This window comes from Podarcis pityusensis (genome assembly GCF_964106645.2).
Source record: "Podarcis pityusensis genome assembly, chromosome: 15".
NCBI classification, from domain to species: Eukaryota; Metazoa; Chordata; class Lepidosauria; order Squamata; family Lacertidae; genus Podarcis; species Podarcis pityusensis.
The window spans coordinates 34548653-34576595 of NC_138040.1; the positions used below are offsets into that span (position 1 = coordinate 34548653).

The 27943-nt window shown below is 44.1% G+C and overlaps 1 protein-coding gene across 5 annotated transcripts; it reads right to left on the bottom strand.

The window, feature by feature from the left end:
* Positions 1-327: 327 nt before the first annotated feature.
* Positions 328-27943, bottom strand: ELMOD3 (ELMO domain containing 3). 5 transcript variants are annotated; one of them, XM_080982524.1, is made up of 12 exons: positions 27527-27653; positions 26864-26968; positions 25256-25333; positions 23280-23349; positions 21561-21626; positions 15222-15313; positions 12762-12885; positions 10867-10989; positions 9351-9481; positions 6352-6428; positions 2878-3005; positions 328-1682 (listed from the first exon to the last, which is right to left on the bottom strand). In XM_080982524.1, exons 1-12 carry the CDS (start codon positions 27596-27598, stop codon positions 1459-1461), a joined length of 1290 nt encoding a protein of 429 aa, XP_080838650.1. In that variant the 5' UTR covers positions 27599-27653; the 3' UTR covers positions 328-1458. The 5 variants fall into 5 exon arrangements, with proteins under 5 accessions (XP_080838650.1, XP_080838651.1, XP_080838653.1 ...); XM_080982525.1 differs by lacking the exons at positions 26864-26968; positions 27527-27653 and adding an exon at positions 27837-27943; XM_080982527.1 differs by lacking the exons at positions 26864-26968; positions 27527-27653 and adding an exon at positions 27721-27827.

Sequence of the window (27943 nt, forward strand, 5' to 3'; positions counted from 1 at the left end):
GAACTCCTGTTGCTCTGTCCCAGCTCCTGCCAACCCAGCAGTTCAAAAACACACCAGTGCAAGTAGGTAAATAGGTACCACTGTGGCGGGAAGGTAAACGGCGTTTCCATGAGCTCTGGTTTCCCTCACGGTGTTCCATTACGCCAGAAGCAGTTTAGTCATGCTGGCCGCATGACCCGGAAAGCTGTCTGTGGTCAAACTCCAGCACCCTCGGCCTGAAAGCGGGACAAGCACCGCAACACCATAGTCGCCTTTAACCATCCAGAGGACCTTTACTTTTTACTTTTTTCTTTTTATGTCATGGTATGAAGAAAACAGACACATAGCTTAGGGTTGAAGATTGTAGTAAGTTTAATGGAAAAGCCCAGTATCAGCCAGGGCTACAACTTTACATACAATACAGCTGGTACGCCGGACAGGACGTCCGAAGGAGATTATCGCAGAGTGAAAATGAGTCACTGGGCACCACATGTCAGCTGCTGAAAAGTGCGGCCGTTTCCACCAACGTTACAAGAGTCATTCATATGTTAGCCAGTCATATGGTAAGCCTAGTAGTACCACTGCTACCATCCCTCCTCACCACCCCAGCCATCCAGGAAAACCGAGGTGTAGTAACCACTGGGTTTCCCAGATGGTTGAAAGCCACACAATGCCTCACCTTGCAGTTGCAGCCGCCATATGGTACGTTTTCACACAACTACTGTGTCGTTGCTGGTTGTCTGTGACCACCCTCAATAGCATATAAGTCGGGTGCTCACAATTTCAGTACACATTCAGTGGTTCCTGTTGACAATCCCATTTAAAAAAACAAAAGACACACACACACATACACATCCTGTGGGTTGATATGTCACAGCAGGTGCACATCAACTGAGAAATCGATGCTTCCCAGTTGACGGGAGTAAAAAGGATTCAACAGCTTTGTGTCTCGTACGTTCCCCAGTAATAATAATAATAATAATAAAAATCCTAACTGAAGGAATTGTAGCCTCTGGTTGCAGCAGCTCAAGGCTCACATTAGCTCGCATTCAGCAATGCATAAACATAGGTTTCTTAGCTCTAACAAACCTTGGGAACCGGAAGAACGAACGTTTTATTTTCAGTGTGCGAGAGGATTTGGAAATTCAGATATACACTCCCGCAACAAAAGAAAGGTCAGCTTCACAGCTTTAGTGCTACTAACCGGGATGAATGGATCCTGCCCAGATTGCTTCGTTGCGGAACTGAAGCAGTTTGCTCTTGAACCCAGACTCCACCCCTGGGGCTCTCACTATACCTTGCTTAGCGCCTCTGGCCCAAACTGAAGCCCCCACACTTCTACTTTAGCAGCATTCCAAGACCTTCAGCCCTCCCTGTGAGCCTTTCTGCAGCCGGGCCACAGAGCCACTAAGAGACCATATCAACCGGCTTTGTCGACTTATCATGTACAAGGACTTTTCCCATTTCCCTGGGACCGGATCAGCTGTCTTGCTCTCTCTCCGACGTCGGCAGGTCACCGACTCCAGTAAAATTCAGCTCCTTACTGTCAGCTCTCACAGAGTTCAGGTTCGAACCGAGAACCTCCGAGGTGAAAGCGTTGGCCTGAAAGCCGTCTTCCCCTGCTGAAAGCGAAATCCCGTTCATGTAAGTCTCCAAATGTCTCAGCAGCTGCTTCGGGTTTCTTTTAGCAAATGCTTCCACTTCTGCAAAAAGATAAAGAGAGAGAGAGAGAGAGAGAGAGAGAGAGAGAGAGAGAGAGAGAGAAACATGATACAGTGGTACTTCAGGTTTACAGACACTTCAGGTCACAGACTCCGCTAACCCAGAAATAGTACCTCGGGTTAAGAACTTTGCTTCAGGATGAGAACAGAAATTGTGCTCCAGCAGCACAGCAGCAGCGGGAGGCCCCATTAGCTAAAGTGGTGCTTCAAGTTAAGAACAGTTTCAGGTTAAGAACAAACCTCCAGCACGAATTAAGTTCTTAACCTGAGGTGTCACTGTATCTGGTAGGAACATGCTCTGAAGAAGTCAAGACACCTGGGTTGGAAAAAGGCTAGCCATTTTGACTTCCAGCTCACCTTCCCTGTGAGGAAAGGCCACTTTTGAGCTTTTTAAGCCAAGTGCAGGGTTGGTGGTGGTATCGGGGTAAAGGTTTATAAAGTTATGAAGAAGAGCATGGAGAAAATCTACTGCAAACCTGCACAGCTATGAAAATGACATTTTGGAGAGGAGTCTAGAAGCCAAGTAAAAAGTAGCTTTCCAAATTCTTCCAGTCTCTTCGGAGTTTAAGCAGCTATGGTCAGGGGAGTGTTCTGCAGGTTCATGATTGCATCTTACAAACACAGAATTCAGGACTGGGTGCAGCATTTGGCAATCCGAGAATCACATTTTGGAGTCCTGATTTTTAAAAGAAGGCAGGAGCTTTGAAGATGCACTAGCTTGAAGATGCAAGTACAGCTGAAACCTCAGAAATTCTGTGCATGCAGAGAGTGTCTGTACACACACACATATAATTTATTACATTTATATACCACCTTTTCCTTTTCCTCAATAAGAATTGTGGAATTCTATAAGGAATATGCAAACTTAGGCAGATTTATTTAATTAATTAAAACACCTGATTAATCAGCTAGAATTTATTTAATTAGGTGTCAGACCTAGCTTCAGTTATGCAAATTCAACAAATGCCAGCACATTTGCTTTATTTCCCCAGTTATAAATTGATACATAGCATTTGCCTGCAGCACCATATTCAAGAATCAACGACACAAACATTTATCTCCGCACATGAGTCTGATCATGGCAATCAGCTCTCTCATAAAGGAACGTATATGCACGGAACAAGGAATTATTATACTGTATATTTTCTTTCTTTTGAACAGGACTAAAACAGCCCACCTTTTAGAACAAAACCAGAGTCGGAAATAGTCTTTTGTTGTGCTTTCCAGATGTTGAAGAGGCGCAAAAATACAGCCACGTACAAATCATTTAGCACTGCAATGACTTGCTGCCTTCGATTACACTCTCTGAAAGAGACAAGTACAACAAATTTATTCCCAGGGTCATCTTCCCTATCACTGGGCCTTATTAACAGGAAAAGACAAAAGGGGAAACGACACACAAGGAGCTGCTTTATACCAATTCAGACTTCTGGTCGATCTGGCTCAGTAATGTCACTCCATATTGGCTGGCAAAGACTTGCATTTCCGTCACTAAGAGCATGCTTTTGCTTGCCAAGAAACATTTCATTTTGCTGGGGGGAAAGACAACACGCCTCTGGAATTTAAGGTAAAACAAGGGGAAGTTCACACACACCCATGTCAAAAGAAAGCCTGAGATGGTGGCCCAGCGGGTGGCGCTGCGGTCTAAACCACTGAGCCTCTTGGGCTTGCCGATCAGAGGGTCAGCGGTTCAAATCCCCATGACGGGGTGAGTTCCTGTTGCTCTGTCCCAGCTCCTGCCAACCTAGAAGGTCAAAAGCACACCAATGCAAGTAGATAAATAAGTACCGCTGTGGCAGGAAGGTAAACAGAGTTTCCATGCGCTCTGGTTGGAGAGGACAGTAAAAAGGAGGATCAGAAATTCTTCCTGTATGCCACAACAACAGGAAGACTACTCCTCGCACAGAGATTGAAACAACAGGATATCCCAACAATTGAAGAATGGCAACAGAAAGTATTGGAGTATGCGGAAATAGCAAGGCTAACTGGAAGAATCCGACAGCAGGACGATGAGAAATTCCAAAAAGAATGGTCCAAATTTATGGTATACTTAAGAGAAAATTGTACATAAATAAAGACACTCACAGGACTGAAATAAAACTCATAACATTTATTGTAAGCATTTGGTTAGACCACAAGATGCAATGTTGTATTGTAATAAGGAATGTATGTTTAAAGTATAATACAAAAATTTATTAAGGAATTATAGAATTATAGAATGTATATATAGTAATCGCGCTTAAAGCAGGAGCAATGTAGAGAAGCCAGAAGAGGGGTGGAGGGAAGTTAACTCAGATAAGATATAGAGAAATATTGTTAAGCTGTATTGTGTTTAAGATATTTGGGGAAATTTAATAAAAATTATGGGTGGGGGGAGAAGTGGTTTTGTCCTGCTGGCCACATGACTTGGAAAGCTGTCTGTGAACAAACGCCGGCTCCCTCGGCCTGAAAGCGAGATGAGTGCCACAACCCCATAGTCACCTTTGACTGGACTTAACCATCCAGGGGTCCTTTACCTTTTTATTATGTGTGCTAGCCATGGCCACTGTCCCTTCCCCCAGCATGTGGGGATAATAAAACAGGTCTACCTTGGAGGCTCACAGTAAGGGTCACTACAATACCAGGTGTACATGAAGCACTATGAAACCAACGTGGTACAATGCATGCATCCAAAGAAATAAGATCTTGGCTTACAAAAAGCTAAGGCAACAATAAATGTGTTAGGTTTGAAGGTACTAAGGAATTCTAGGCTGCTTTTAATTCTGTAAGTGCCCTCCTGGCAATCTTTCCTCCTCCCCTTTTCCAGAACTGACAAAAAATGGTCACCAATTTCTGCAGTACGGACTGGAAGGAACGAGGTAGTCTTTCCACATCTTGGAAGAGGATGAATAGGGTTGGTCACATTTTGTTCTCAAAAAGTCTGGCATCTCGGGCACTGAGCATGTGTAAAATGTTTTCCCCCCTCTGAGCAGAACAAAGCTTTGAAGCAAACGCACAATGAATTCCCCCTCCCAATTAATTCCCCCCCCCCATCTTCTGCTCCAAATCAATTCCCTTTCATTGGCCTTCATTTATCATAACCCCCTAGGCAGCACTAAATAAAATTCCCCACAAAATTATACCCCCAAAGTAATATCCTACCCATGAGCTGCCCTGAATTAGTTTGCTTTTAAAGAGACACTTTTTAAATTCACTTTAAAAACCAAGTGTCAGTAAGTGGTGTGACTCCTGCTACTTGCCACGTTTGCAGCAATGCACTCCCCCTGAAAATTTGCATTCCTAAGCCTCCTTACTAGCGAGTAAGCCCTGCCAAACATAGCAAGGCTTACTCCAAAGTAAGAATGTGTGGCTTTGGGGTGCAAATGCCTCTCCAAAACATCTGCATGTCCCATGTCATAAACTATGGTTTAATAATGAATGTGCCTCTAATGCTCAAGGTGTCTTACTACATAAAAAAATGCAACACAACAAAAGTAGTCATAAACAATAAATGAAACATCAAAAAATGCACAAGAATTGTCACATACCGGTAAATCGCAAGATCTAAAATGAAGATACCAAAAAAAAAAACCCAACCCCAGCAACAACCCCACCCCAACAAAATACCCCCAAACACCCCAGCTGAAGAGTGTTCAACAGCCTCAGCTTTTGTAGCTGGAGTCAGTCAGGGCCCTGCCATACCAGGCCAGGCGGGAAAAAACATGCAAAGCAGAGAGCAAGTCTTCCAGGACTCTTCACACACACACAGTGCATGATTTGTCGTGGTTTACCATTTAAACAAACCACGAGTGGTAAACCAAAAATATAGCAAGGCTTGTTTTTCAAGCTGCATGCCCTATTCAGCTTTTCCATCCCCCTCTTTCATGATAGAGAGCACTGGGGGAAAGGTAAAAGTAAAGGACCCCTGGATGGTTAAGTCCACTTATGGGGTGTAGCGCTCATCTCCGCTTTCAGGCGTTTGTCCACAGACAGATTTCCGGGTCATGTGCCCAGCATGACTAAACTGCTTCTGGCACAATGGGACACCATGACAGAAACCAGAGCGCATGGAAATGCCATTTACCTTCTTGCCGCAGTGGTACCTATTTATCTACTTGCACTGGTGTGCTTTCGAACTGTTAGGTTGGCAAGAGCTGGGACGGAGGAACAGGAGCTCACCCCGTTGCGGGGATTCGAACCGCCGACCTTCTGATCAGCAAGCCCAAGAGGCTCAGAGGTTTAGACCACAGCGCCACCTGCGTCCCCTACTGGGGAAAACATCACCTGAGGAGTAGTGGTACCTGCTTTCTGCAGGGATCAGCTGTATGATTCCTCACAGGAATGCATTGGTTGAATGACAGGAGGATTGCCCACCTCCTATCAAATTTGGCTCACATGGGGTAAGAGTAGGACCCAGTGGGCCCTCAATTTAGCTGACTGACCTGTCAGTTATGCTTACAGTCCTGGATCTTCTGTATTCGTGGAATTTTTCAAAAAAATGTATTCAATATATTCCCAACATTTTACGGAAGCGGTACTTAATTTCCACGCTAATGTAAATGTTTTCATTCTTCTTGAGTTGCATGGTTCCATACCAAGGAAAAGAGCGGCAACAACTTGAACACAGCTCTACCATGCCATCTGTAATAAAAGAGATCTGCAACGAACTCACCTGGAAAGGCGTTCTTCCCTCAGCACTTGGATTACAATACGAGTAATATTGACAGACATCACACAGAAAGGGAAATTCTGTAAAGGAATTGGAAATACATAAAAAAAAAGTGTGCCCTGTCCCTAAATTAACGGGAAGTAAAATTCATACTGTTTTTGTTTTGTTTTTAGTTCACTTATATATGCCTGGATGAAACCCCTACACAGAGATTTGGGTCAGTTCCTCTACTTGACCTTACATTTAAGAAGCAAGTCAAATTCAGGCAACATGTTCTGGTTTTAGATTATGAATCCTTTCAACAGATATGCCGATTTGATTTGTTCCTTTTATAAAAATCAGGTGTGACCCATTTGACCTGAAGTTGTGGCATTTTCTCTGTTCAAAACATCTCAGAGCAAGGCTCTGGTCCCAGCTCTGGTATCTTAGCTGCTGTCTCACTGATGCTGTCTCAATCACAAACCTGACACACTGGTACTGCAACCTAAGTGGTGCCTTTAGAGTGCAGAACACAGCATCTTACAACATCCCGTCAGCTGACCCCAAGCACCAATCCTTCTCAATGGGCCTTTTAACGCTCTAGCCTCAGAACTTGCTTCTTGGTCCAAGCAACTCGAGTCCTCGGAGAAGACCCCGCTTGGCTAAGTCTTCTACTCTGTTCCTTTGCTCTGTTTCCTCTGCTTTTCAGAACCGAGCTTTAGTTTTATTGATTTACATACAGTATTTATTTTTTAAAACAATCATTAACAATAAGAGTTGAATCCAGACATAGTCAGTCTCACGGCAGACCCACTGAAATTGTTGTCTATTACATTTTCAGTGTATCTAACTCTAAGCATAACTGTGTCTGGATCAAACCCTTCGGAGCTTGGCTTTCTGTCATTCTTGCCCAGTGTTTAGGGCCAGCTGTACCATTGGGCATGGTAAGACAACGGCTTCAGGCGGCAGATGATGGGGAGCAGCAGCAAGGTGTTGGAAGGACACAACAGTGTGCAACGCCACCTCCTGTCCTCAAGAACAAATCATGCCTGCCCTGGACTATACGGCATGCCCTTGACCATTCTGACTGACAAGCAAATACCACTGCAGTCCCAAAACCTTACCTCGCCATCCCTTACTGACTTTGCGTATTTGCATTGACAACATAGTAAGTTGTAGTATACTGGAAGAGAGTGGATATGTGATTAAAATCATGTTTTCACCCTTCTGATTATCGGTACTTCCTCAACTTGCTTAGAAACTGGGAAAGGGACTGGGGTGGGCCTTTGGGAGGAAAAGGGAGAGGAATTTCAGGATCATCCAGCAGAGGTCCCAGGACCTCATTGTTCTTCTGCTTCCCTCCACTGGGGGACCCTGAACCAATTCTGCTTTCCTAACGAAGGATAAGTATTAAAAATGCACAAAAACACCTCACACAAAACCCAGCTCACATAACCAAAAAGAAATCAAGAAAACTCTAGTACCCTGGTATAATTTATTGTAAATTAAAGAGCAGCAAGGTTCCAGTTAGGCTGTTTGCAGAATACTAACCTCACATCAATAGGAAAAGTACAGGTAAGACAATTTGGGAAAATGCTGTTAAGAGCAGGGAGTACCAAATCATAAACCCACAGAGCGTAGCTGACTAACCTGCCAAATAGGAACATAAAAAGATATGCTGGACCACCCTTCCCAGACCTGACGACCTTCAGAAGTTTTGGGCTTGAAAGGTAAAAGAGGTAAAACTCCCATCAGCACAGCTGGTCTGGAAGGCACCAGGTTCACAAAGGCTCCACCAGACTGCCAGCTGAGATGCTAATGGTTCTTTTTTCTGGACCTCCAAATGCCTCTGGTGGGACCAATTTTAGCAAAGGCCTCCAGACACAGTGGGAGCATCAGCTACATTTCAGCATCTTATTATGCATTAGTTTCCACCCTGTTTCCCAGAAATGCCTTTCAATGAGCTAATGGGAAAGGTGGTGCTTAAATTTCTTTTATTCTCCTCCAATAATTTATTGATATTTTTATTTGGGGGAAGGGGAGGAGAGAGAAATACAAGCAATATCATTTCAGCATGAAACGTTGTTGTACCAAACATACAAATATCAACCAGCCTCTTCAAAAAAGAAAAAGAAATCTAATGCCACCTTTACTGCAAAAAGATCTCTGCCTTGGTCAATCTAAGATATACCTACTAATACCATATGGCCATTTGCATTTCTATCAAGACCTAGCCTGGATTCTCAAGGCCAATGCCCAAACTTCCACTCAAAGAAAGCAGCATAACCCATCAAAATGTTATGCAAATACCCTCAATCCTGGATCAGAAAGCAGTTCAACAAGGTTTCAGGCTGAAGGTTCAAGTATTGGTTGTAAAATCTAAACTGGATAGTTAAAACAATGGTGGGACACCTGTGGCACGCCAGATGTTGCTGGACTTTAATCTCCACCATCCCTGAGTAATCTCCATTCCGGCTGGGGCTGAGGCATCCAACAACATCTGGGGCGTCGCAGGTTCATCATCCCTCTCATCTACAAGTCTTCCTAAAGCACATCCAAAGGCTCATGAAAGATTCAGCCAGAGAGTATTTGGATACTGGAAACATTATTGGGGGTGCATAGTATGGCAGACAGGAATAAGATTATATTGGGGTGGGGAGGGAAGAGTAGAAGGAAAGGAGAGATGAAAAAATTAAATGGCTGAATTCAGAGCTAATGACCAACTGCGCTTTGCCATTACAGGCACGGAATTTTTAGAGACTAAAATACCCTAATTATTAGAACATGAGCTCTCCCAACATGTAGTCCGAGGAGATGTAGTTAAAGGACTGAGACATTTCAGACAAGAAGCAGTTCAGACAAAAGCAGTCGACACTCTAGGAATCTTTAAAGCTGATGATTTAGGCTGTCAAAAAATAAAGGCCTTCCGTTATAACCAGTAGGAGACCAGGCTTGCAAAGTTATCTCTCCCACAGGTTTTCAATAACATTTCAAAAACCCGAGCTCAGAAAAAGGAAACGTGCCTGTGTTTCGTGATGGGATAACTTGAAAATCTCTCGAGCTACGGGTAATATCCGAGAATCCATTACAAAATATAGTGTTTGCATTAATCCTAGCATTCCAGTCCCACGTAGGTCTGTGCCAGGATCCATCCCTTAAGTATAAAACACACACAGAGAGACAGTTAAGCCAAGGCAATAAACGCTCTTACACAGGCCATATTTGTGAATGATTGCATGCATAAAGCTACATTAGAGGATTCTTAATTGCCAAGGCAAAACCAGAAAGGCAATGCTAAAATTAATGTGGCCTGATGAAAGCTTGATGCTCTCTCTCGTGAGCACCCAATAAATCATTTCCGTTATGTAACCATACCTGAATGACTCCAAATTGAAAGCCACAGGAAAACGGTGATCTGAATTACCGAATGAAATGTTCTGGCCTGTGCGTTACAGCTTATCTCCAAGGCGAATGCAATAGGGGAACAAGCTATCTAAAAAAGACCATCTACTCCCTGAATGAAGTCGCCCACTCAAATTACCGTATTTTTCGCTCTATAAGACGCACCAGACCACAAGACGCACCTAGTTTTTGGAGGAGGAAAACAAGAAAAAAAATATTCTAAATCTCAGAAGCCAGAACAGCAAGAGGGATCACTCCACAGTGACAGCAGCAATCCGTCTTGCTGTTCTGGCTTCTGGGATAGCTGCGCAGCCTGCATTTGCTCCATAAGACGCACACACATTTCCCCTTACTTTTTAGGAGGAAAAAAGTGAGTCTTATAGAGCAAAAAATACGGTATTCAGAAGTCTTTCTTCAAATGCCCCAACTTTTTGAGGCAAGGCGCATGGAAACAAAGTATTGGCACCCTGGTTGTGGAAATGACTCCCAGAGACATTCATCTGGCACCACACTCTTCTCCCAAGTTTTTAATTAGATGATTCTATTGCCTGTTGCTGCATCCTTTATTGATGCTGCTTGTGGTATTCAACAACTGATACAGGACAGCAGTCAAAGCAGCCCCCAAAGTGTTTCGGCTGCTTTTACTGTTGTTCTGTATCTGTTGTTGAATACTTGCATTTGCAATCTATAAAGCGATATATACATTTTAAAATAAATAAAATAACTCCCATTCCCTCCAAGGTCATGTGATGTTAGTATTAAACCATAACAGTATGTTAAATAAGAAACTCCTTACAAATCACGTATATAATGTTTGTGGAAGCAGGCCTATAAAACAACTGCCCAAACTCAAAATATTCAGGGTTTTTGAAATGTTACAGTGGTTCTTGCTGGATGTTTAGGATGAGGATTATTTCAAATAAAGTGTCAAAAAAGGGAGGTGTGAGCAGCTTTTTAAAGGCTTCTGCTGTATCCTGCAAATAGGGAACTCACCGGTCTTCCCCTGCAAAATAATGTATGACCCATAGATCTTTCCTGGGGAAAATGCATGTTCCCCTTCCACATGTTACAGCAGAAGCAAAAGTCATGCCATGCCAAGCTCGTATGAAGAATATTGTTCATGTACTTCCTCCATACCTTGAAATCCCAGGTCTTCCCAATGGGCTCCATAACGGGCACAATCAAAACGGGACCCCGTTAGTTTCTTGTAAATCGTTTGCAGGATCCTCATGTGCACTTTTTCATTGTTATCCAAGCCACCTGTTGAGGGAAATGCCGATTATTTTCTCTGCTTAAACAAGTCTCTACTCTAGATACATAAGGCCCAAGTTTAATCCTTGGCATCTTCGCATAAAGATCTGTTCTCTGCCAAGCAGTGGCCTTGAGCGTTTTTAACCCAAGTGAGGAAGAGTGCAAAGAGCAAAGGAAGCAAGGCAAAATCAACTGAGTACAAGGTCAGGCTCCAGCAAGACCATCTGAAACAAGGCAAGGTTCAGGTTCTGAAAAGGCAAAATCAACTGGAAGGGACAAGGGTCATGCAGTGCCACCCCCTGCAACACAGGAAAGTCAAGGCAAAGCAGGCAGCACCCTGCCTGCATCCATGTGATGTTCAGGCAGAAGAGACATATCAGCAGGCTCCAATCACATTACAGTGGTACCTTGGTACTCAAACAACTTGGAACCCAAACACTGCAAACCCGGAAGTAAGTACTCAGGTTTGCGAACTTTTTTTTGGAAGCCGAACGTGCTCTGTTTTGAGTGTTACACTTCCGATTTGAGTGCCACACTTCTGTTTTGAGTGTCTGTCTGTTTTTGCTACTTATTTTGAGTTTTTGTTTTGGCAGCTCTTTTTTTTTTTGTTTTGTGACTGTGTGGAACCCAGTTCAGCTACTGATTGATTGTGGGACTGCAGTACATTGTTTATTGCTTTCATTTTATGGATCAATGATCTCATTACATAGTAAAATTCATGTCAAACGGCTGTTTTAGTGGTTGTTTTTAAAAGTCTGGAACAGATTAATCCATTTTGCATTACTTTCTATGGGAAAGCGCACCTTGGTTTTGGAACGCTTTAGTTTTGGAACGGACTTTTGGACCAGATTCAGTTTGAGAACCAAGGTAGCACTGTACTTCAGCAGCAGGTCAACCTAGATTTAAATAGAACTGGCTGTTGGAGGACAGCAACACAACCTCCAGAGGCTGAAGAGGCGCTGGCCAAAGGTACTCCTCTTGGGCTGCAGCTTCTAGGCCAGTGGGGACACCCAGAGCCATTTCTGGTGACAATTGCCTCTCCCACCCAGACACCACCTCCTCTCCCAGAGATGGGGAGTTGGGACTGCAGGGTCACGAAAGTATCTCAGGCAGCAGGGAGAGAGACCTCTGCCCAAACCATTGGGAGAGCTATTGCAAATAAAAGCAGGGAATACTGGGCTAGAGGAAACAAAGGCCATAAAAGCAGTCACCTGTGACTTTATATCAGGGGCGCAGAACCTGGAATCTCTCAGGTGTTGCTAAATTCCAACATCCACCAACCCCAGCCAGCATGGTCTATAGCAGGCATAGGCAAATTCGGCCCTCCAGATGCTTTGGGACTACAACTCCTACCATCTCTGACCACTGGTCCTGTTAGCTAGGGATGATGGGAGTTGTAGTCCCAAAACATCTGGAGGGCTGAGTTTGCCTATGCCTGGTCTACGGTCAGGGATGATGGGAGCTGGGAGTCCACCTGGAGGGCGAGAGGTTCCCCAGCCCAACTTCACAGGACTGGATAAAACAACTTTATACAAAGGTCAGACCATCATTCTATAGGGCTCAGTACTGTCTACACTAACTTGGTAGTGGCTGTCCAGAGTTTTCCACAGGAATCTTTCCCAGAGATGCCAAGGATTGAACCCGTGGCGTTCTGCAGGTGCTCTTCCCAGGAGCTGCAGCCCTTTCCAGATATTTAAGACGTGGCAATATTAAGTAGTCGGACAGTCAGAAAACCGGCTACTGGGAAGATGCTATCTGCAGCCACAAGAAGCAAAACTTACACTGGGCTATCGCCAAGGCTAAGTCCCTCTCACTTTGCAGCTGCTGGTGGAGACGGGGAGGGCCGAAAAGGAAATGGGCAACGGCGGCCAGTCCTCTCCTTCGCACCGTTGGCTGAATCTTTTTCTGAAACAAGGAAAGTTAGAAAGAATTTAAAAGTGTGATGGTACATAGGCAAAGTCCTCCCTAACAACACTGCTGAGAAGAGGGAAACAGACCACTGCTGCAACTGACCATATTATATCAATATTAAGAGACCTTCATTCACTTCCAAGGTTGTTGTTTTTCCAAACTCAGTTTGGCAAGGAGCGTTTTCCTGGCAGGCAATCTATGCATTATGTGCAGCTGACATTTCAGACCATAGTTTTCTCACAGGCAAAATCCTGGCCTGATCTCCCTCATACCCTGAGCTAGGTAACAAAAAGGACCACTTTGAACCTGGCTGTGGATTGACATTACCCTTAGTAGACCTTCTTCCTGTTTCCCTGCCAAAGAGAGGGTTTTTTTTCTGTGGTGACAACCAAACTCTGGAACTCCTTCCTTAAGCATACCTGCCTAGGCTTTTCTCACTGCCATCTTTTAGGCATCAGACAAATTCTATTTTCATGGACCGTTTGGTGATACCTAAGATCTTTTTACTGCCTTTAGCTATTTTTATCTTGTTGCTCATTTTGCTGTTTTATCTTTTGTAATGTTTTTGGGTGTTTTGAATCAGATAGGTGGGGTTTTTTTAAAAAAAACTAGTTTGTATGGTTTTGTTTTGTGCCTTGTGGGTGCTTTAAATCCCTTAGAGAAAGTAAATTGTACTACAGTGCCCTATATCAGATAGAAGTAATCATAATAGGCCACCCATCTGACTCAAGAGTGGCTCACAACAAAATATTAAAAGCCAATAAGACATCAACCATTAAAAACTTTCCTGAACAGGGCTGCCTTCAGACATCTTCTAAAAGTCAAATAGTTGTTTATCTGTCTGCCATCTGATGGGAGGGTATCCCAGAGGGTGGGTGCCACTTCCGAGAAGACCCTCTGCCTGGTTCCCTCTGCCTGGTTAGATGCAGGCAACTAACAATACAATCCTTCAACCATTTAACTTGGCTCTTAAGTGCGCTTCGTTCAGTTGAGGTTAATGGAAATAATGACTGTTAATTTACTTATAGGCAACAATTTCTATATCTATATCTATATAGCTATATTAGAGGACCTGCTTTATGTCAATAGGCAGGGATTCTGAAGCACAAATAACTTGAAAGCATCTAAACTCTCCTGTTACAGATACCTATAGCCTATATGAGATAGACTCATGATATGCAAAGCGAGATATGTCAAGCCTTTATTTGTTATAATTGTGGTGATCATGGCGTACAGCTGATGAAAACCCCAAATTAACAATCTCAGAAAAATAGAATATTAAATGAAATCAGCAAAACAAGGATTGCAAATAGACCAGTATTGGACCTCTGAGAAGTAGAAGCATGCATATGTACTCAGTGCTTGGTTTGGGTCCCTTTTGCATCAATTACTGCCTCAATGCGGCGTGGCATGGATGCTATTAGCCTGTGGCACTGCTGAGGTGTTATGGAAGACCAGGATGCTTCAATAGCAGCCTTCAGCTCTTCTGCATTGCTCGGTCTCATGTCTCTCTTCTGTCTCTTGGCAATGCCCCATAGATTCTCTATGGGGTTCAGGTCAGGCGAGTTTGCTGGCCAATCAAGCACAATAATCCCATGGGCATTGAACCAGGTTTTGGTACTTTTGGAAGTGTGGGCAGATTCCAAAGTCCTGCTGGAAAATGAAGTTGGCATCCCCATAAAACTCGTCTGTGGAAGGAAGCATGAAGTGCTCCAAAATCTCCTGGTAGACAGCTGTGTTGACCCTGGACTCAATGAAGCACAGTGGACTAACACCAGCTGATGGCATGGCTCCCCAAATCAACACAGACTGTGGAAATGTCACACTGGACTTCAAGCATTTGGCATTGTGTGCCTCCCCATTCTTCCTCCAGACTCTGGGGCCTTGGTTTCCAAATGAGATGCAAAAGCTGCTTTCATCAGAAAAGAGATTTGGGGAGCCATGTCATCAGCTGGTGTTGGTCCACTGTGCTGCATTAAGTCTAGGGTCAACGCAGCCATCTACCAGGAGATTTTGGAGCACTTTGCTGATTTCATTTAATATTAATAAATAAATGAACTTTTCCACGATATTCTAATTTTCCGAGTTTCACCTGTATCTGTTAGCAAAAAGGAGACAAGGTGGCGGAAAGGAGGGGAACTAGCTAAATCATGGAGATTTAAGCTCCTGGGCTCTGGTAACTCTATCTCTCCCTGACAAAATGAAATAGGAATAAGAGTACCTCGGAAGTGCTTTAAGAGCCAAACAGGAACCATCAATGCAGCATTTTCAATGCCTAAAATATTTAAGCAGTATGGCTGTTAAATCAATCCTAGTTGGCACATACATACCCTGCAGTCTGAGAGATCTGCTGTTTGGAAGTATTGCAATGCTTCATTGAAAGAGATTAAGGGTATTGGCCCTAGAGGCCTCTCCACAATTCCTACAGTCACAAAGAAGAGAAGAGCATTTGTTTAATTCATGTTCATCCCACTGTTCCTCCCAGTGGAGCCTTACAATATTAAAACAACATTTTAAAAAACAACAGCCACCTATTTTTAAGAAGTATTGTACTGGAATTTGTGTTATATTTATTTACTCATGCATACATGATCTGGAACCAGGGAGAAACAATAGCATTGCCAAGTCTGCCAATAACACCTAGTTATAGCCAAGAGCATCCAAAGGATCTCTTCAAGTTGAGTGAAGACGCAACGGATTGGCAGATGAGATTCAACATATGTAAGTGTAAAGCGATGCACACAGAGAGGAAAATAAAATCTAAAATTCACACATATGCTGATGGGGTCTGATTTGTCTGAAAAGGTCTTATGGTTGTAAGCAGATAACTTAATCAAAATGTCAGCTCGTACTGTAGTAGTGCGAGCTCAGAACTGGGAATCGTTAGGAAAGGGATGAAAAATACAACTGCTAGAATCATAATGCCCTTATATAAATCAACGGGGCAACCCCATTTGAAATGGCATGTGCAGGTCTGGTTGTCTCATTTCAGAAAGGATACTGTCAATTGGGAAAAGATAGAAAATGAGGCAATGAAAGCAATCAGGGGGTTGGATCAGTTACAAATGAGAAAAATGTGTTTGGACTTTAGTCTCAAAACTTTGAAAGCTGAACTAAGGGGCAGGGTAATGTTAATTGCATGAATGCAATTAACTGTGTTGTTTTTGTTATGTTAATAGCTGTGGGAAAGCTTCAGCAGCCTTGGAACTGTAGTGGGGGAAGTTTAACTCTCTCCCTGACATAGTCCAAGCGAAGCTGCTATTTACATTTCAAGGGAAGCTTCCATTGACAATGGGAGAGGCAGATTTTGTAGGACTGTGGCAGGGAAGGAAAGAGTTACAATCTCCCAACCCCACCTTCATAGTTCCAAGGATGCTCAAGCTTCCCAGGACTACTATTTATGTAACAGAAACTGTGCACTTTAATTGCATTCACACAGCTAAAATTGTGTCTAGTTCAGCCCTAGCGAGGGATATGAATGATAGGAGTGAAGCACAGCTCTACAAAATAATGATTCTTTCTGAAACAGTGGAAGAATCCACAAACAATCATCAAGGTTCTTTGGTCATATTCTATCATATCCAAATCTATGATCTTATTTCAGATTTAATCATTTGCTAATGTCCTGAAGATAATCAATTCTACTGCCTAGAATTCAGCACAACGCAAACTGAAAGCTTTGGTTTATCTCGACGTTTGCTTCAACAGGCAGGTTTTATGTATAAATATATAAGTATCTTACAGGCAGGTTTTATATAAATACTGTTATGTGTGTATGTGGATAGATAGATAGATAGGTAGGTATGTAGGTAGATAGATAGATAGGATGGGTAGATGATAGTTATCAAGCATACGTATCTTGACACAAATATGCAGTTGATGTCATTCACTTGACCTTTTAGAAGCCTCAAAACTGATAGATATGCTCAGAGTAATTCAGGACGAATTAGCACAGCAGGCTTATCTGGGCTGCACAGGCTTGTAGGCTGGTCACATTACTCTATGTTTGCAGGCCACCTTTGTCTGGCCTTTTAAAAAAACTTTTTTAAAAAAATCTTTCATTTTTCACAAAGGAAAAAGAAATAAATAACTTTAGAAATTTTAACATAACGATAAATTACTTTGATTTCCGGTTCAAGCTGCTTAATACACTTATGTAGATTACAGTGTGCAACTTGCTCAGCGTTACATAAGTGAGCATGGAAACAAACGCAGCACCGTTTTGTGTTCAGAGACAGGGAAACTAGGAGTGCACACCCTCCATGCTCACCCTTTGAGCTGAAACCATAGAGAAAGTGGAAGCAGAGAAGAGACAACCTAAAGCATCGTTCAGCAGGAGTCCTTGTTGTTTAGATCGCTCTCTTACCATTTTCAGCAAGCGGAAGCTTTCGGCTGAGCCTGCGTGTTCTCCTTTGCGAAAGACCACAGAGTTCTAACTTCCGCAGCAAGAACTTTTGAGAGCGACGCAAGCAACAAGGCTTTGGTCTCGGGCAACTTTAATGTTTCTTCTTTAAAAGGCAAGCAATACAATTTTAATACCAGGGTGTGTGAGAGGGAGCTAAGTTCCCCTGGGAGGTTCGCCTAGTGCCTTCATTACAGATCTTTAGGAGCCAGGAGAAAATAGTCCTCATCTCTCAGTCCTCTGGCTGATTAAACAAACAGGAGCAGGGTTACTGTTTTGTTGTTATTATGTTATTGTTATAGAAATAATAAAACTGAAAACTGAAATGTGTTTGAGAACGGCTGAGTTTGCAAGAGAACCATGAGAGCAGGGGCGTACCTAGGGGTTAGTTAGGTTGGCCTCTGCCAAGGGTGCAGGCACAAAAATTGCTCCATTCCAGTTTGGCTCGACATGGCTAATAATAATAATAATAATAATAATAATAATAATAATAAATTTTATGTATACCCCGCCCTCCCTGACCAGAGCCGGGCTCAGGGCAGCTAACACCAATAAAATTTCAGTAAAAACATAATAAGAAAAAAAGAAAAAGAAAAAACAATTTAAAATATAGGTTAAAATGCAATTTAAAATGCAGCCTCGTTTTAAAAGTGAAAACCATATGGGGAGGGAAACATAAGGATCAGACTGAGTCCAAACCAAAGGCCAGGCGGAACAGCTCTGTCTTGCAGGCCCTGCGACAAGATGTCAAGTCCCACAGGGCCCTAGTCTCTTGTGACAGAGCGTTCCACCAAGTTGGGGCCGGTACTGAAAAGGCCCTGGCCCTAGTTGAGACCAACCTAACCACCTTGCGACTTGGGACCTCCAAAATGTTGTCATTTGTGAACCTTAAGGTCCTCCGTGGGGCATACCAGGAGAGGTGATCCTGTAGGTACGTGGGTCCTAGGCCGCACAGAGCTTTAAAGGTCTGCCTGCCAGTCCGCATGAACTCCCCAGGTCATTCCTCTGCTGCTCTGGGAGGCCAGACGAGGTGCACAGGCTCTTTCTGGCTGCCTCAGCGGAGGAATCCAGTTGCTGGTGTGAGCCATCACAGCAGCCCTTGCAGGACCCCCCTCTCCAATTAGCCAGTGGCGCTATTAAAAGTGTGAGTGGAGCTCCCATCAGAGCTCAGAGGGGAGAGAGAGGAGACAGTGGGCAAGAGTTGCAGGAGGAGGAAAAGGGAAGGGAGGCAGGCAGGCAGGTGCACCAACAGAGCAGAGCAGACCCAACCCCAATGGATGCAGAGGAAGTCACTGACGGAGTGCGAAAGGTGACAAAAAGCAAACTTTTTGAGTTTCTGGCCATGGTCTCTCCCAGCTTTGGAAGCACTGATACATCTCCTTGCTGAGGGCGCAAGGGAGCCTAGGTACACAAAACAACATGCAGGAGCTATTGCCTTAACTGTTAAGAACAAAGGAAGGTGGGAAATATAAGGAATATGTTGTGCCTTGTGATTAAACCAGTAGAAGCTAGCAGAAGGAAGTGTCACCATACATGTATGTTACTTGCAAATGTATAAATGCTTGTGTTTTTGCCATATTTGGTGTGCTACCCCTCAAGTACTTGCGGTTGGGGTTGTATTGCACTGGCCTTGCAATGCCTTCATAAATGTCCTCTTTGACTGACAACAGGCCAACCAGGCTGAACCCACAGGGTATTGGGTATGCATTTTTGTGTTTTTATACTGTAAACCACTCTGTGATCCCTCTTCAAAATATCTTCCCTGCTTTTCTCGCAGAAAGTTAGTGAAGGTAAATTAAGCGAAGGGTTTCAATAGTAGGTCATCTATCAAGTACACCTCTATCAAAAAGGGGAAAAAAGGGAAAAAAGACCTTTAAGAGGGTAAAAATCCAAAGTGAATTTGTGCAGCATCACTTAAGTAAATCACCACTAGGAGCTTTCTTTCACCTCTACTTAGTTGCCTTATCTAAGAGCCCAATTACGTGCCCATTTACTTGAAAGTTAAGCCCTATTGGACTTTTTTCCTGTTGGCATACGAGGGTGAACCCACCTATGATTATTGCAATTCTGCACGGCGTGGAGAGAGAAGTTCTCTCCCTTCCTAATAACATTTGAACCTGGAGTCCTCCAAGGAAGCCGAAAAGTAGAAGATTAAGGACAGATAAAAAGGAAGTGCTTCTTCACACAGCTAACAGTGGAGTTTGCCGCCACAAAGTTGGTGGTGACAGCCATCAACTTAAGATGGCTTTGAAAGAGGATTAGACAAATGCATGGATAAGTCTATCAAGGGCCAGGAGGTGAAAAGCTGCCTCCAGGATCAGAGGCAGTGTGCCTCTCTGCAGAGAAGTTGCCGGAAAACAACAGCAGGAGGGGGATGCTGTCCTCCTGCCCTGTTTGTGAGCTTCCCAGAGGAATTTGGGATGTGGGAACTGGACTACATAGATCTGTAGTCTGATGCAGCAAGGTTCTTACGTTCTTAACAAGCATGCCTGAGATCAGAGCTGGGGAAAGCACAATAAATGTTTAAGCAAAAGGACTAGATTGACTCAAACATGTACTTGGTTGTGTTTGTTTAGTAAATTATGTTACCTACAATTGGTTTCCCCCCACCGAGAAGTGTCAGCCTGAAATGGTGCCTATAATACGGCCAGAGGCAGATTTCAGATCCTGCTCTTTTATGGAAACGATAGGATTTTATGCAGGAAGCCTCACCGCAATCTCATTAAGGCTGCAATCTGTAATCTTAACCTTTAATTCTACAATCAATTAAAGAATGAAGCCACTTTAATCCTGCAGTCCTTTCTTCATAAAAAGCAGAGCTTCAGTTTACATACCACAGGTCCGGTTAGAATCTCATTCTAAAATTCTGGTCTTAATAACAAAAAAAAGTCTGCCACAATTTCAGCTAACCCAGCACTCTTTTCAACATGGACCAGGAAGTTTACCTTTTTAAAAATAGCTTTTATCAACTATGTTCATTATATTTTAAGCTTTCCTGTTAAATAGTCTTATGTACTCTCTCAAGTCCTGCCAACCCAGCAGTTCGAAAGCACGTCAAAGTGCAAGTAGATAAATAGGTACCGCTCAGGCGGGAAGGTAAACGGCGTTTCCGTGCACTGCTCTGGTTCGCCAGAAGCGGCTTAGTCATGCTGGCCACATGACCCAGAAGCTGTATGCCGGCTCCCTTGGCCAATAAAGCAAGATGAGCGCCGCAACCCCAGAGTCGGCCGCGACTGAACCTAATGGTTCCCTTTACCTTTACTCTCTCAAGACCCCATTGTTATCACTTTAACGCTGGCCCATTTCAATGTATGAACTCTGGATAATTCACTCTTCACATATTCCATGGTCGCAGGGTCTGACTCTGTCTGCCTTTAATAAGTGTACGTCTTATTTTTTTAATAAAAAAATCTATACCTAAATATTGATAAAGAACAATGCTATTGGTCCATTTAAATTTTTTGCCATCCAGAAATTTTGAAGGTAGATTTGAGAGGGTTGAAGCGACATTAATCCTGATGCAGTTCTCCCTGCCCCCCACATTAAATTGCATATATCTGAAAATATGAAGCATATAGTAAGTGTATGTGTACACGCTCACACACAAACACACACATTCAGAAACGCCATGATGGGAAAATGATTGCGTAGTGCACATGCAGGCATGGTTTGTATAGAACACTAAATCCATGGTTTGTTTAGCTTAATTGTGGTTTGTATGTCCAAACCCACCCCAGCTAAGTAACTATAGTCTCTGTGTTAGGTTTCTTGTGACGTCCAATTCCATTATCCCCATTTGTTTTGATGCCGTGCCCCAGGACATGTGACAATGATACAAAGCAAACCATGGTTACTTTGCTCATTTATGAGACTGATCCTGGCTTGTTCAACAAACGTGGTTAAAATCACACCTGAGCTATTCATGCAAACACAGCCACTGAGTTTGCCTACTAGGTTTTTCATGAGTACTGAGTTTCCCCCATTCTCATAGCGCTAAACATACCAGTAAGCAGCAGATTATTTAATTGACTGAAGAAAATACTTGAAGCACTAGTAACTTATACATAGCTAATACTTTATAACTTGATAATTCCCAGACTGAATCACATCCAACATTTTCACACCCACCACATACTATTCTTAGACATGTTTCCTGCTCTTTGACAGTACCTCCAGCACTTGCTTTTCTTACAGTCATCTAAATTAATCTATTGCCATGTTTAACTGGTCCCAATAGAAGGAAATGTCATTGCCGTTGCTTTCATACCTTCCGAATGGATGTTTGCCACACTGTCCCATTCTTCTCGGGCTCGCAGAACCTCCTCACTAATATCTAGCAACAAAGAGAAAGAGAGAGATGAGACAAAACATCATGGAACCATGTCAACTATGGAACCACTTCCAAAAGAGCATTTTTAAGGCGAAAAGCAGCTCCTGTTTTTTTAAAAAATTAGCCCTTGCCTTGACTGACAATAAATTTTGACTATTTTGTGCCACAAGCCAAGGAAAAGGCCACAGCTCAGTGCAGAAGATCCCAGGTTTAATCCCTGGCATATGCAGAGAGGGCTGGAAAAGACCCCCCATCTGAAACCTTGACTGAGCTGCTGTCAGTCAGTGTAGACAATAATGAACTAGATGGATCAATGGTCAGACTTTGTATAAGACACTTCCTTATGTTCCTAAGGCAATCTGCTTGCACTGGATAGCAGCTAATGTCTTTCCTCCATGACAGGTACAGAGCTCCGGCTTCTGAGGCACAGCAGCAGGTGGGTTGGTCTAGTGGGCAGGTGAACAGAGGCAGCGGGTGAGAATCCTGTTGAAGACAGGCTCCCTTCCCCCTCTGTGTGGGCTCTACGTGCCCCCCTGCTGCCCAGTCCACCAGGGAGACACAACACTTGCACTGCCTCAGGTTCTAGCAACCCATGCTATGCCACTGAGAGGAAGAGATGAGAAGCAAGGACCAACTCCAGTGACTTGGCCAAGAGGGCAGCTCCACTGGGCAGCCATTCCATTCCATCAGGCAGCAACAGAGGGAGAGATGGGAAATGGGGTCCATGCCGTTGGATCTGGAAGACCAGTTCCATTCAGCTGCCACTTTTCCACAGCTGTTTCCATTCAAGCTAGTCATTTGTAACTTTAAGAACTGGTGCCTGAATTTGTGGCTTCCTCACCTCTCCATCTCTCATTTTCGTAGTTGTGTCTTTCAGACTGTAAGCTGCAGAGGCTGTGTTTTCGATCTTATGTAAATCAAACTCTGAAACACGGGTATTTCAGTGGACACAAACACACCCACCCACAGCCAATGGTGACTGCTCTCCATTACTATCATGAAGGCTTTGTACTCACAGCAAACAAGTTGTTTGACTTATCTGTTATGAGCAAAAGCTGTAATTACACAACTTCTCATTAAATAATAATAACATAAAAAGAGACCTGCTGGATTACGGCCATCGAGTCCAGCATCCTGTACCCACAGTGGCTAACCGAAAGCATATAAGAGTCCCACAAACAGGACCAAATTCCTACAGGCCTCTCCCCAGTAACAATTCCCGGAAACTGTCGTTCAGAGGCATAATGCCTCCAACAGTAACATTCACTAGGTTTCACTCAAGGGCAACACTTACTTTGAAATTTTGGATTCCCCCTCTCCACAATGCCTTATGACAGCTTACAATAAAATACTAATAATAATAATAATAATAATAATAATAATACAATGATGCCCATAACCCTGCCCACACTCCAGTCAAAATAGCATCCAGGATTAAAATATTGTTTAAGAGCATCAGATTCCTAACACAGGAGCTAAATTAGCAAAGGATGGTTTGGTTAAGCTCACCCGAAGAATTAAAACAATCTTCTCAGTGGGATCAAAGGTATATGACCCAGTTGCTGACAGGATGATGACTATAGCTCCTTCGGTGTGCCATTTCATCAGAAAAGAAACAGAACTCACAGCGGAACATTCAGCTAACTGGAACCATACCTGCTTCTCTGCATCCGTTGGGTGTTGCTGACAGAGACTGCAAGAGTCCATTCTGCTTCAAGGCAGAAATCTGAAAGAGGGAGAAGTCATCAGAATGTAAAATGCCACATTAACCTGTTGATGGACTTCTGCAAAATATTGTCAAGGCTAATGCATCTGAATGCCTTTGGGCTGAGATCGGGGCTACTTGGCAAATTGCTACCGCCAGCTTCAATTTAAAGTCAGCTTTGGAATTGGTGCCATCCTGTCCGCCGATTTCCATGCAGACAATTAAGCGATGGCGGAAGCAACTAAGAAATCATACTAGCATGGAAGAGCTAACTGGGCTGGGTGGGAGAATGAGGACTCCAACCACTATTTCTTAGACTGAACTGCCCCCAAATGTGTTGCTGTGATATAGCTCTGGCTGCTCTCACTCATACCCTAACAACATTAATTCAGACGAGACTACTGCACATGCGGCTGCCTTTGGAAAGTGTTTAGAAATAGCAACTGGTTCAGACTGTGGGAGCAAGAGTGTTAACTGGAGCCGCCCACATAAAGTGTAATATTTCAGTTTTATGTCAACTGCACCAGTGTCTGGTAGGCATTTACGCCCAATGCACAGCGCTGATTTTGACCTTTAAAGTCCTAAGTGGTTTGGGGCTGGGACAGCTTCTCCCATGATTCTATCCACTCACTTAGATCATACATCCGTCTCCCCGTCACATGAAATGTAAGATTATGCTGTTCCATGAGACAGGGCCTTTTCAATGGTAGCACCTAAATTGTGGAACTCTCATCCTAGACAGACATACACGGCTACCTCATTAATAGGGTTCAGGTGACAGGAAACTATTTCAGAGGACACCAGATAATCATTTGGCTGTCTTTGGCTGTGATCACAGCAGTAATCTTTATAATGTGGCTTTTTTCAGCAGCATCATGCTATACTGCTGCTAAGTTGTCTTGTAAGTACCAACGGATGGAAAGCTGGGTTACTTTTCTTTATTATTGCAAAGGACTTTACATTGAAAAGCGCTATAGACGTTGTGAACAGTGCAGTTGTGTATCAATTCATCCATGTTTTTGCCATTTCAAAGGCTGCAGGTGCTTTATAAGAGGCTTCCCTTCAAGGTTTTGAGGAAGGTACGACTGACCACAAGGAGCAATAGCTGTCTGCCTCCTATAGAAATAGGCTGATCTAAGCTGCCTCCTACTCTACGTTCCATTAAAATTCCCAAGAACTACTAAGGGTGCAAGGGACGTGGGTGGCGCTGTGGGTTAAACCACAGAGCCTAGGACTTGCCAATCAGAAGGTCGGCGGTTCAAATCCCCGTGACGGGGTGAGCTCCCATTGCTCGGTCCATGCTCCTGCCAACCTAGCAGTTCGAAAGCACGTTAAAGTGCAAGTAGATAAATAGGTACCACTCCGGCGGGAAGGTAAATGGCACTTCCGTGCGCTGCTCTGGTTCGCCAGAAGTGGCTTAGTCATGCTGGCCACATGACCCAGAAGCTGTACGCTGGCTCCCCTGGCCAATAAAGTGAGATGAGCGTCGCACCCCCAGAGTCAGTCACGACTGGACCTAATGGTCAGGGGTCCCTTTACCTTTACCTTACTAAGGGTGCCTGCTTAAAAATACCACATCTGCATATTTACAAGGAAACTATTAGTTGCACTGGCGCAGCATTCCCCAACATGGCACCCACCAGATCCTTTGGACTACAACTCACATCAGCTCCAGCCACCACAGAAGGCAGAACTAGTGCAATGAAAAATCCACACCTTACTATGCTGGCAGAAACAAAATTCCTTATTAATATTCCATTACTGCAGATTTAAGTATGTTGGTTACAGGCACTTGACCACACCTACTACTGTGGTGCTATATAGGGATTGGCTGTCTGAACAGCTGGTGCAGCATAGTGGCAGACAGTGCAGGCCAGGAAGTCTCCAGTTCAAATTTTGCCTCGGCCAGGTAAGAGATTACACTTACATGCAAAGCTTTGTACGCTGGAAAAGAAACCGCTTGTTCTTCATTCTGGTAGTTGCCAGTGCTGCATCGGTTCATACCCTAATGGAAACAATGAAATCATAGAGTCACCAGAGAATGAATTATCATCTCGGAGTCCCAAAGGCACCCAGGTTTCTATGAGGAAACGGAGAACACGGTTAAGCTTTATGCAGAGCTGTACCAGGGAACATTTGTCAGTTGTTTAACTTAACAGAGACTAAAGAACAAGGAACCACACTTTGGATTTAGGGCGAATTGCACAGGGCCAAAAACCACTATCTGGTCACCTAGTCTTGGGGGACCAACTTAAGAGCAAAAGCGTGGTGGTTGAATACAAAAGGCAGGGGGAATATTTATGTATGAGTGGATGAGAGATGCCACTCATGCAAATGCCCTCCAAGAGTACTCAAATGAATGCAGGTGTACCTGCTTTATACTGAATGAAAGAGAACATCTCTACATCCACAAACCAAAGCAGATGACTGCATACAGGACCAGCTGGTAAACACACAAAAGCTGCCCTGAGCTCTTTTGCATCCTATTTTTCTATCGAAGAAAATGAATACAGAGTTTCCACCCCAAAACATAAAGCACATTAGACAATCGTTAAGTTTAGATCAGGGGTAGGCAACCTGCATCCTGCCCAATGCTCCTAGACTCTCTTCGTCCCCAACCACACATGATGTTGAGTTGAGAATCCTGAGGTTCTCCATTCCTGATTCAGATATTTGTTTGCTAAACGCCAAGCTCATTTTGAGTATATTATCTTAGTAGGCCCTTGCAAGACATCTAGCCCAGTGTTGTTATCCCCATATTACAGATATGAAGACTAAGGTCCAGAGAAGGTAGCATATCTTAAGCCCCCACCCCCAGCTCAGTTCACAGCTGAAGTGAGATTTGAACTACAACCTCCTAGATCTCATTCTCTTAGCCACTATCTCTCATACCACAATGGCATGTTTTTTCCCCCAATACATACAGATGTTCTAATTTTTCCAAAGGTTCAGTACATACTACTGAACTTGCAGTTCCCAACATTGCAAAAAGGGTAGTATTCCACCAGATGAAGTTGGAAGCTACACTCTCCAACCTAGGAGCTTCTGCATGAATATTCAACATTTTGGGGGAACATTTTTACTCCTACTGCACCTATGCTTTTAACAACTGCACAGGCAGAAACCAGCAGGTACAGGCTTCTCATCTGGAGATCTGCAGCTTACCTTCAAACACACCCACCCATTTTTTTAACAACAGAAAAGAACAGTTGCAATTTTTCCAACCCTCTTCCCCTCTGTGTTGTAGCAAGATGTGCTGCACAGCAGGCGGGAGGAAGGCAAAGGGGGCAAAATAAAAGCCTTAGAGAAGCATCAGTTGCATCAGGCAATTTGACGGTGCACACATGGCCTTCAGGTTGCTGCCTAGGGGAAGCCTTTCCTACTACAGTGGTACCTCGGGTTAAGTACTTAATTCGTTCCGGAGGTCCGTTCTTAATCTGAAACTGTTCTTAACCTGAAGTACCACTTTAGCTAACGGGGCCTCCTGCTGCTGCCGTGCCAATTTCTGTTCTCATCCTGAAGCGAAGTTCTTAACCTGAGGTAATATTTCTGGGTTAGCAGAAGTCCGTAACCTGAAGCGTATGTAACCTGAGGTACCACTGTACTTGAATATCCATGCCAACCATTTCGATGGCCAATTCTGGTAGAAGGGAGGAAGAGAAAAATAAAAGTGTTACCAATCACTTCTTTGGCTTTCTGAGGGACATGCATATCAGGGCTTCTTTTCCTTTTTTTGCAACCAGAACTCAGCCCTGGCACCTCTCAGGTGGGCACCACTGCCATTCTTAAGAGAACGACAGAGGTGTTCACAAGGAGTTCCAGCACCCCTTTCCCCCCACCTAGAAAAATAGCCCTGTGAATAAACCACAAAATATACCCACTAAGCTCACAGTGAACACAACAAGCCTCCTCAGAAAAAGACGTTGGCTGCTATGAGCCCAATATAAATTCAGCAAAACTGGGCAACCCCCCCACCACCACCATGCCACCCCTCCCCCCCAAAAAACCCGATCCCCTTTACTCCCCTCCCCCTTTCAAACAGCCCCTCCCACTGTGGCCCCCAAACTAATAAGTCCGACCCACCTTTACTCGCCACCCCCCAAAAAATATATCCCCGCCCACCATGCCCCCCCCCAAACCAATACGGTTGTCCTGTCGTCGTCGTCCCCTTTTTACTCTTTCCCTTAAGGTCAGATACCTGGGAAGGAAGGGTAACGCACGCAGACACGCACAAGCCCGTACACGCCCCCTTCCCCCTATACAGCGACATAGTTGCATAGGTAGTGACACGTGTCTACTCATTCCCACATTCGCGGTCGCGCGTCACGCCCCCCCCGCCTCCCTCAGTTTCCCCCTGCCCTTCCCCACACATCTCCCCCACAAATAACGCACCCACGGAGGCGTCATCCCCGACAAGCCGGACCGAACGACGGGCTTCCCCCTCCCCCCGCCTCAGTTTTTCCTCCAATCTGTGCTCTGTTGCTAACCCCCCCTCCTGTAACACCCACACAGGCAAACGCGCGTGCGCGCCCCTTTGCATGCCGGGAGTTGTAGTCCCAGCGGCCTCGGATTGGACCGAGCAGCCTTTCCTTCTTCATTCCGCCGCGTAAAGTCT

Coding starts and splice junctions, on each gene's coding strand:
- ELMOD3 (XM_080982524.1), bottom strand. CDS start 27,598: ATGTCGCTGTATAGGGGGAAGGGGGCGTGTACGGGCTTGTGCGTGTCT. Junction 10,990..12,761: donor AGCCTTGGCGATAGCCCAGT/GTAAGTTTTGCT, acceptor TTCCCTCAACAG/GTGGCTTGGATAACAATGAA. Junction 6,429..9,350: donor TATCCCATCACGAAACACAG/GCACGTTTCCTT, acceptor ATTCCTTTACAG/AATTTCCCTTTCTGTGTGAT.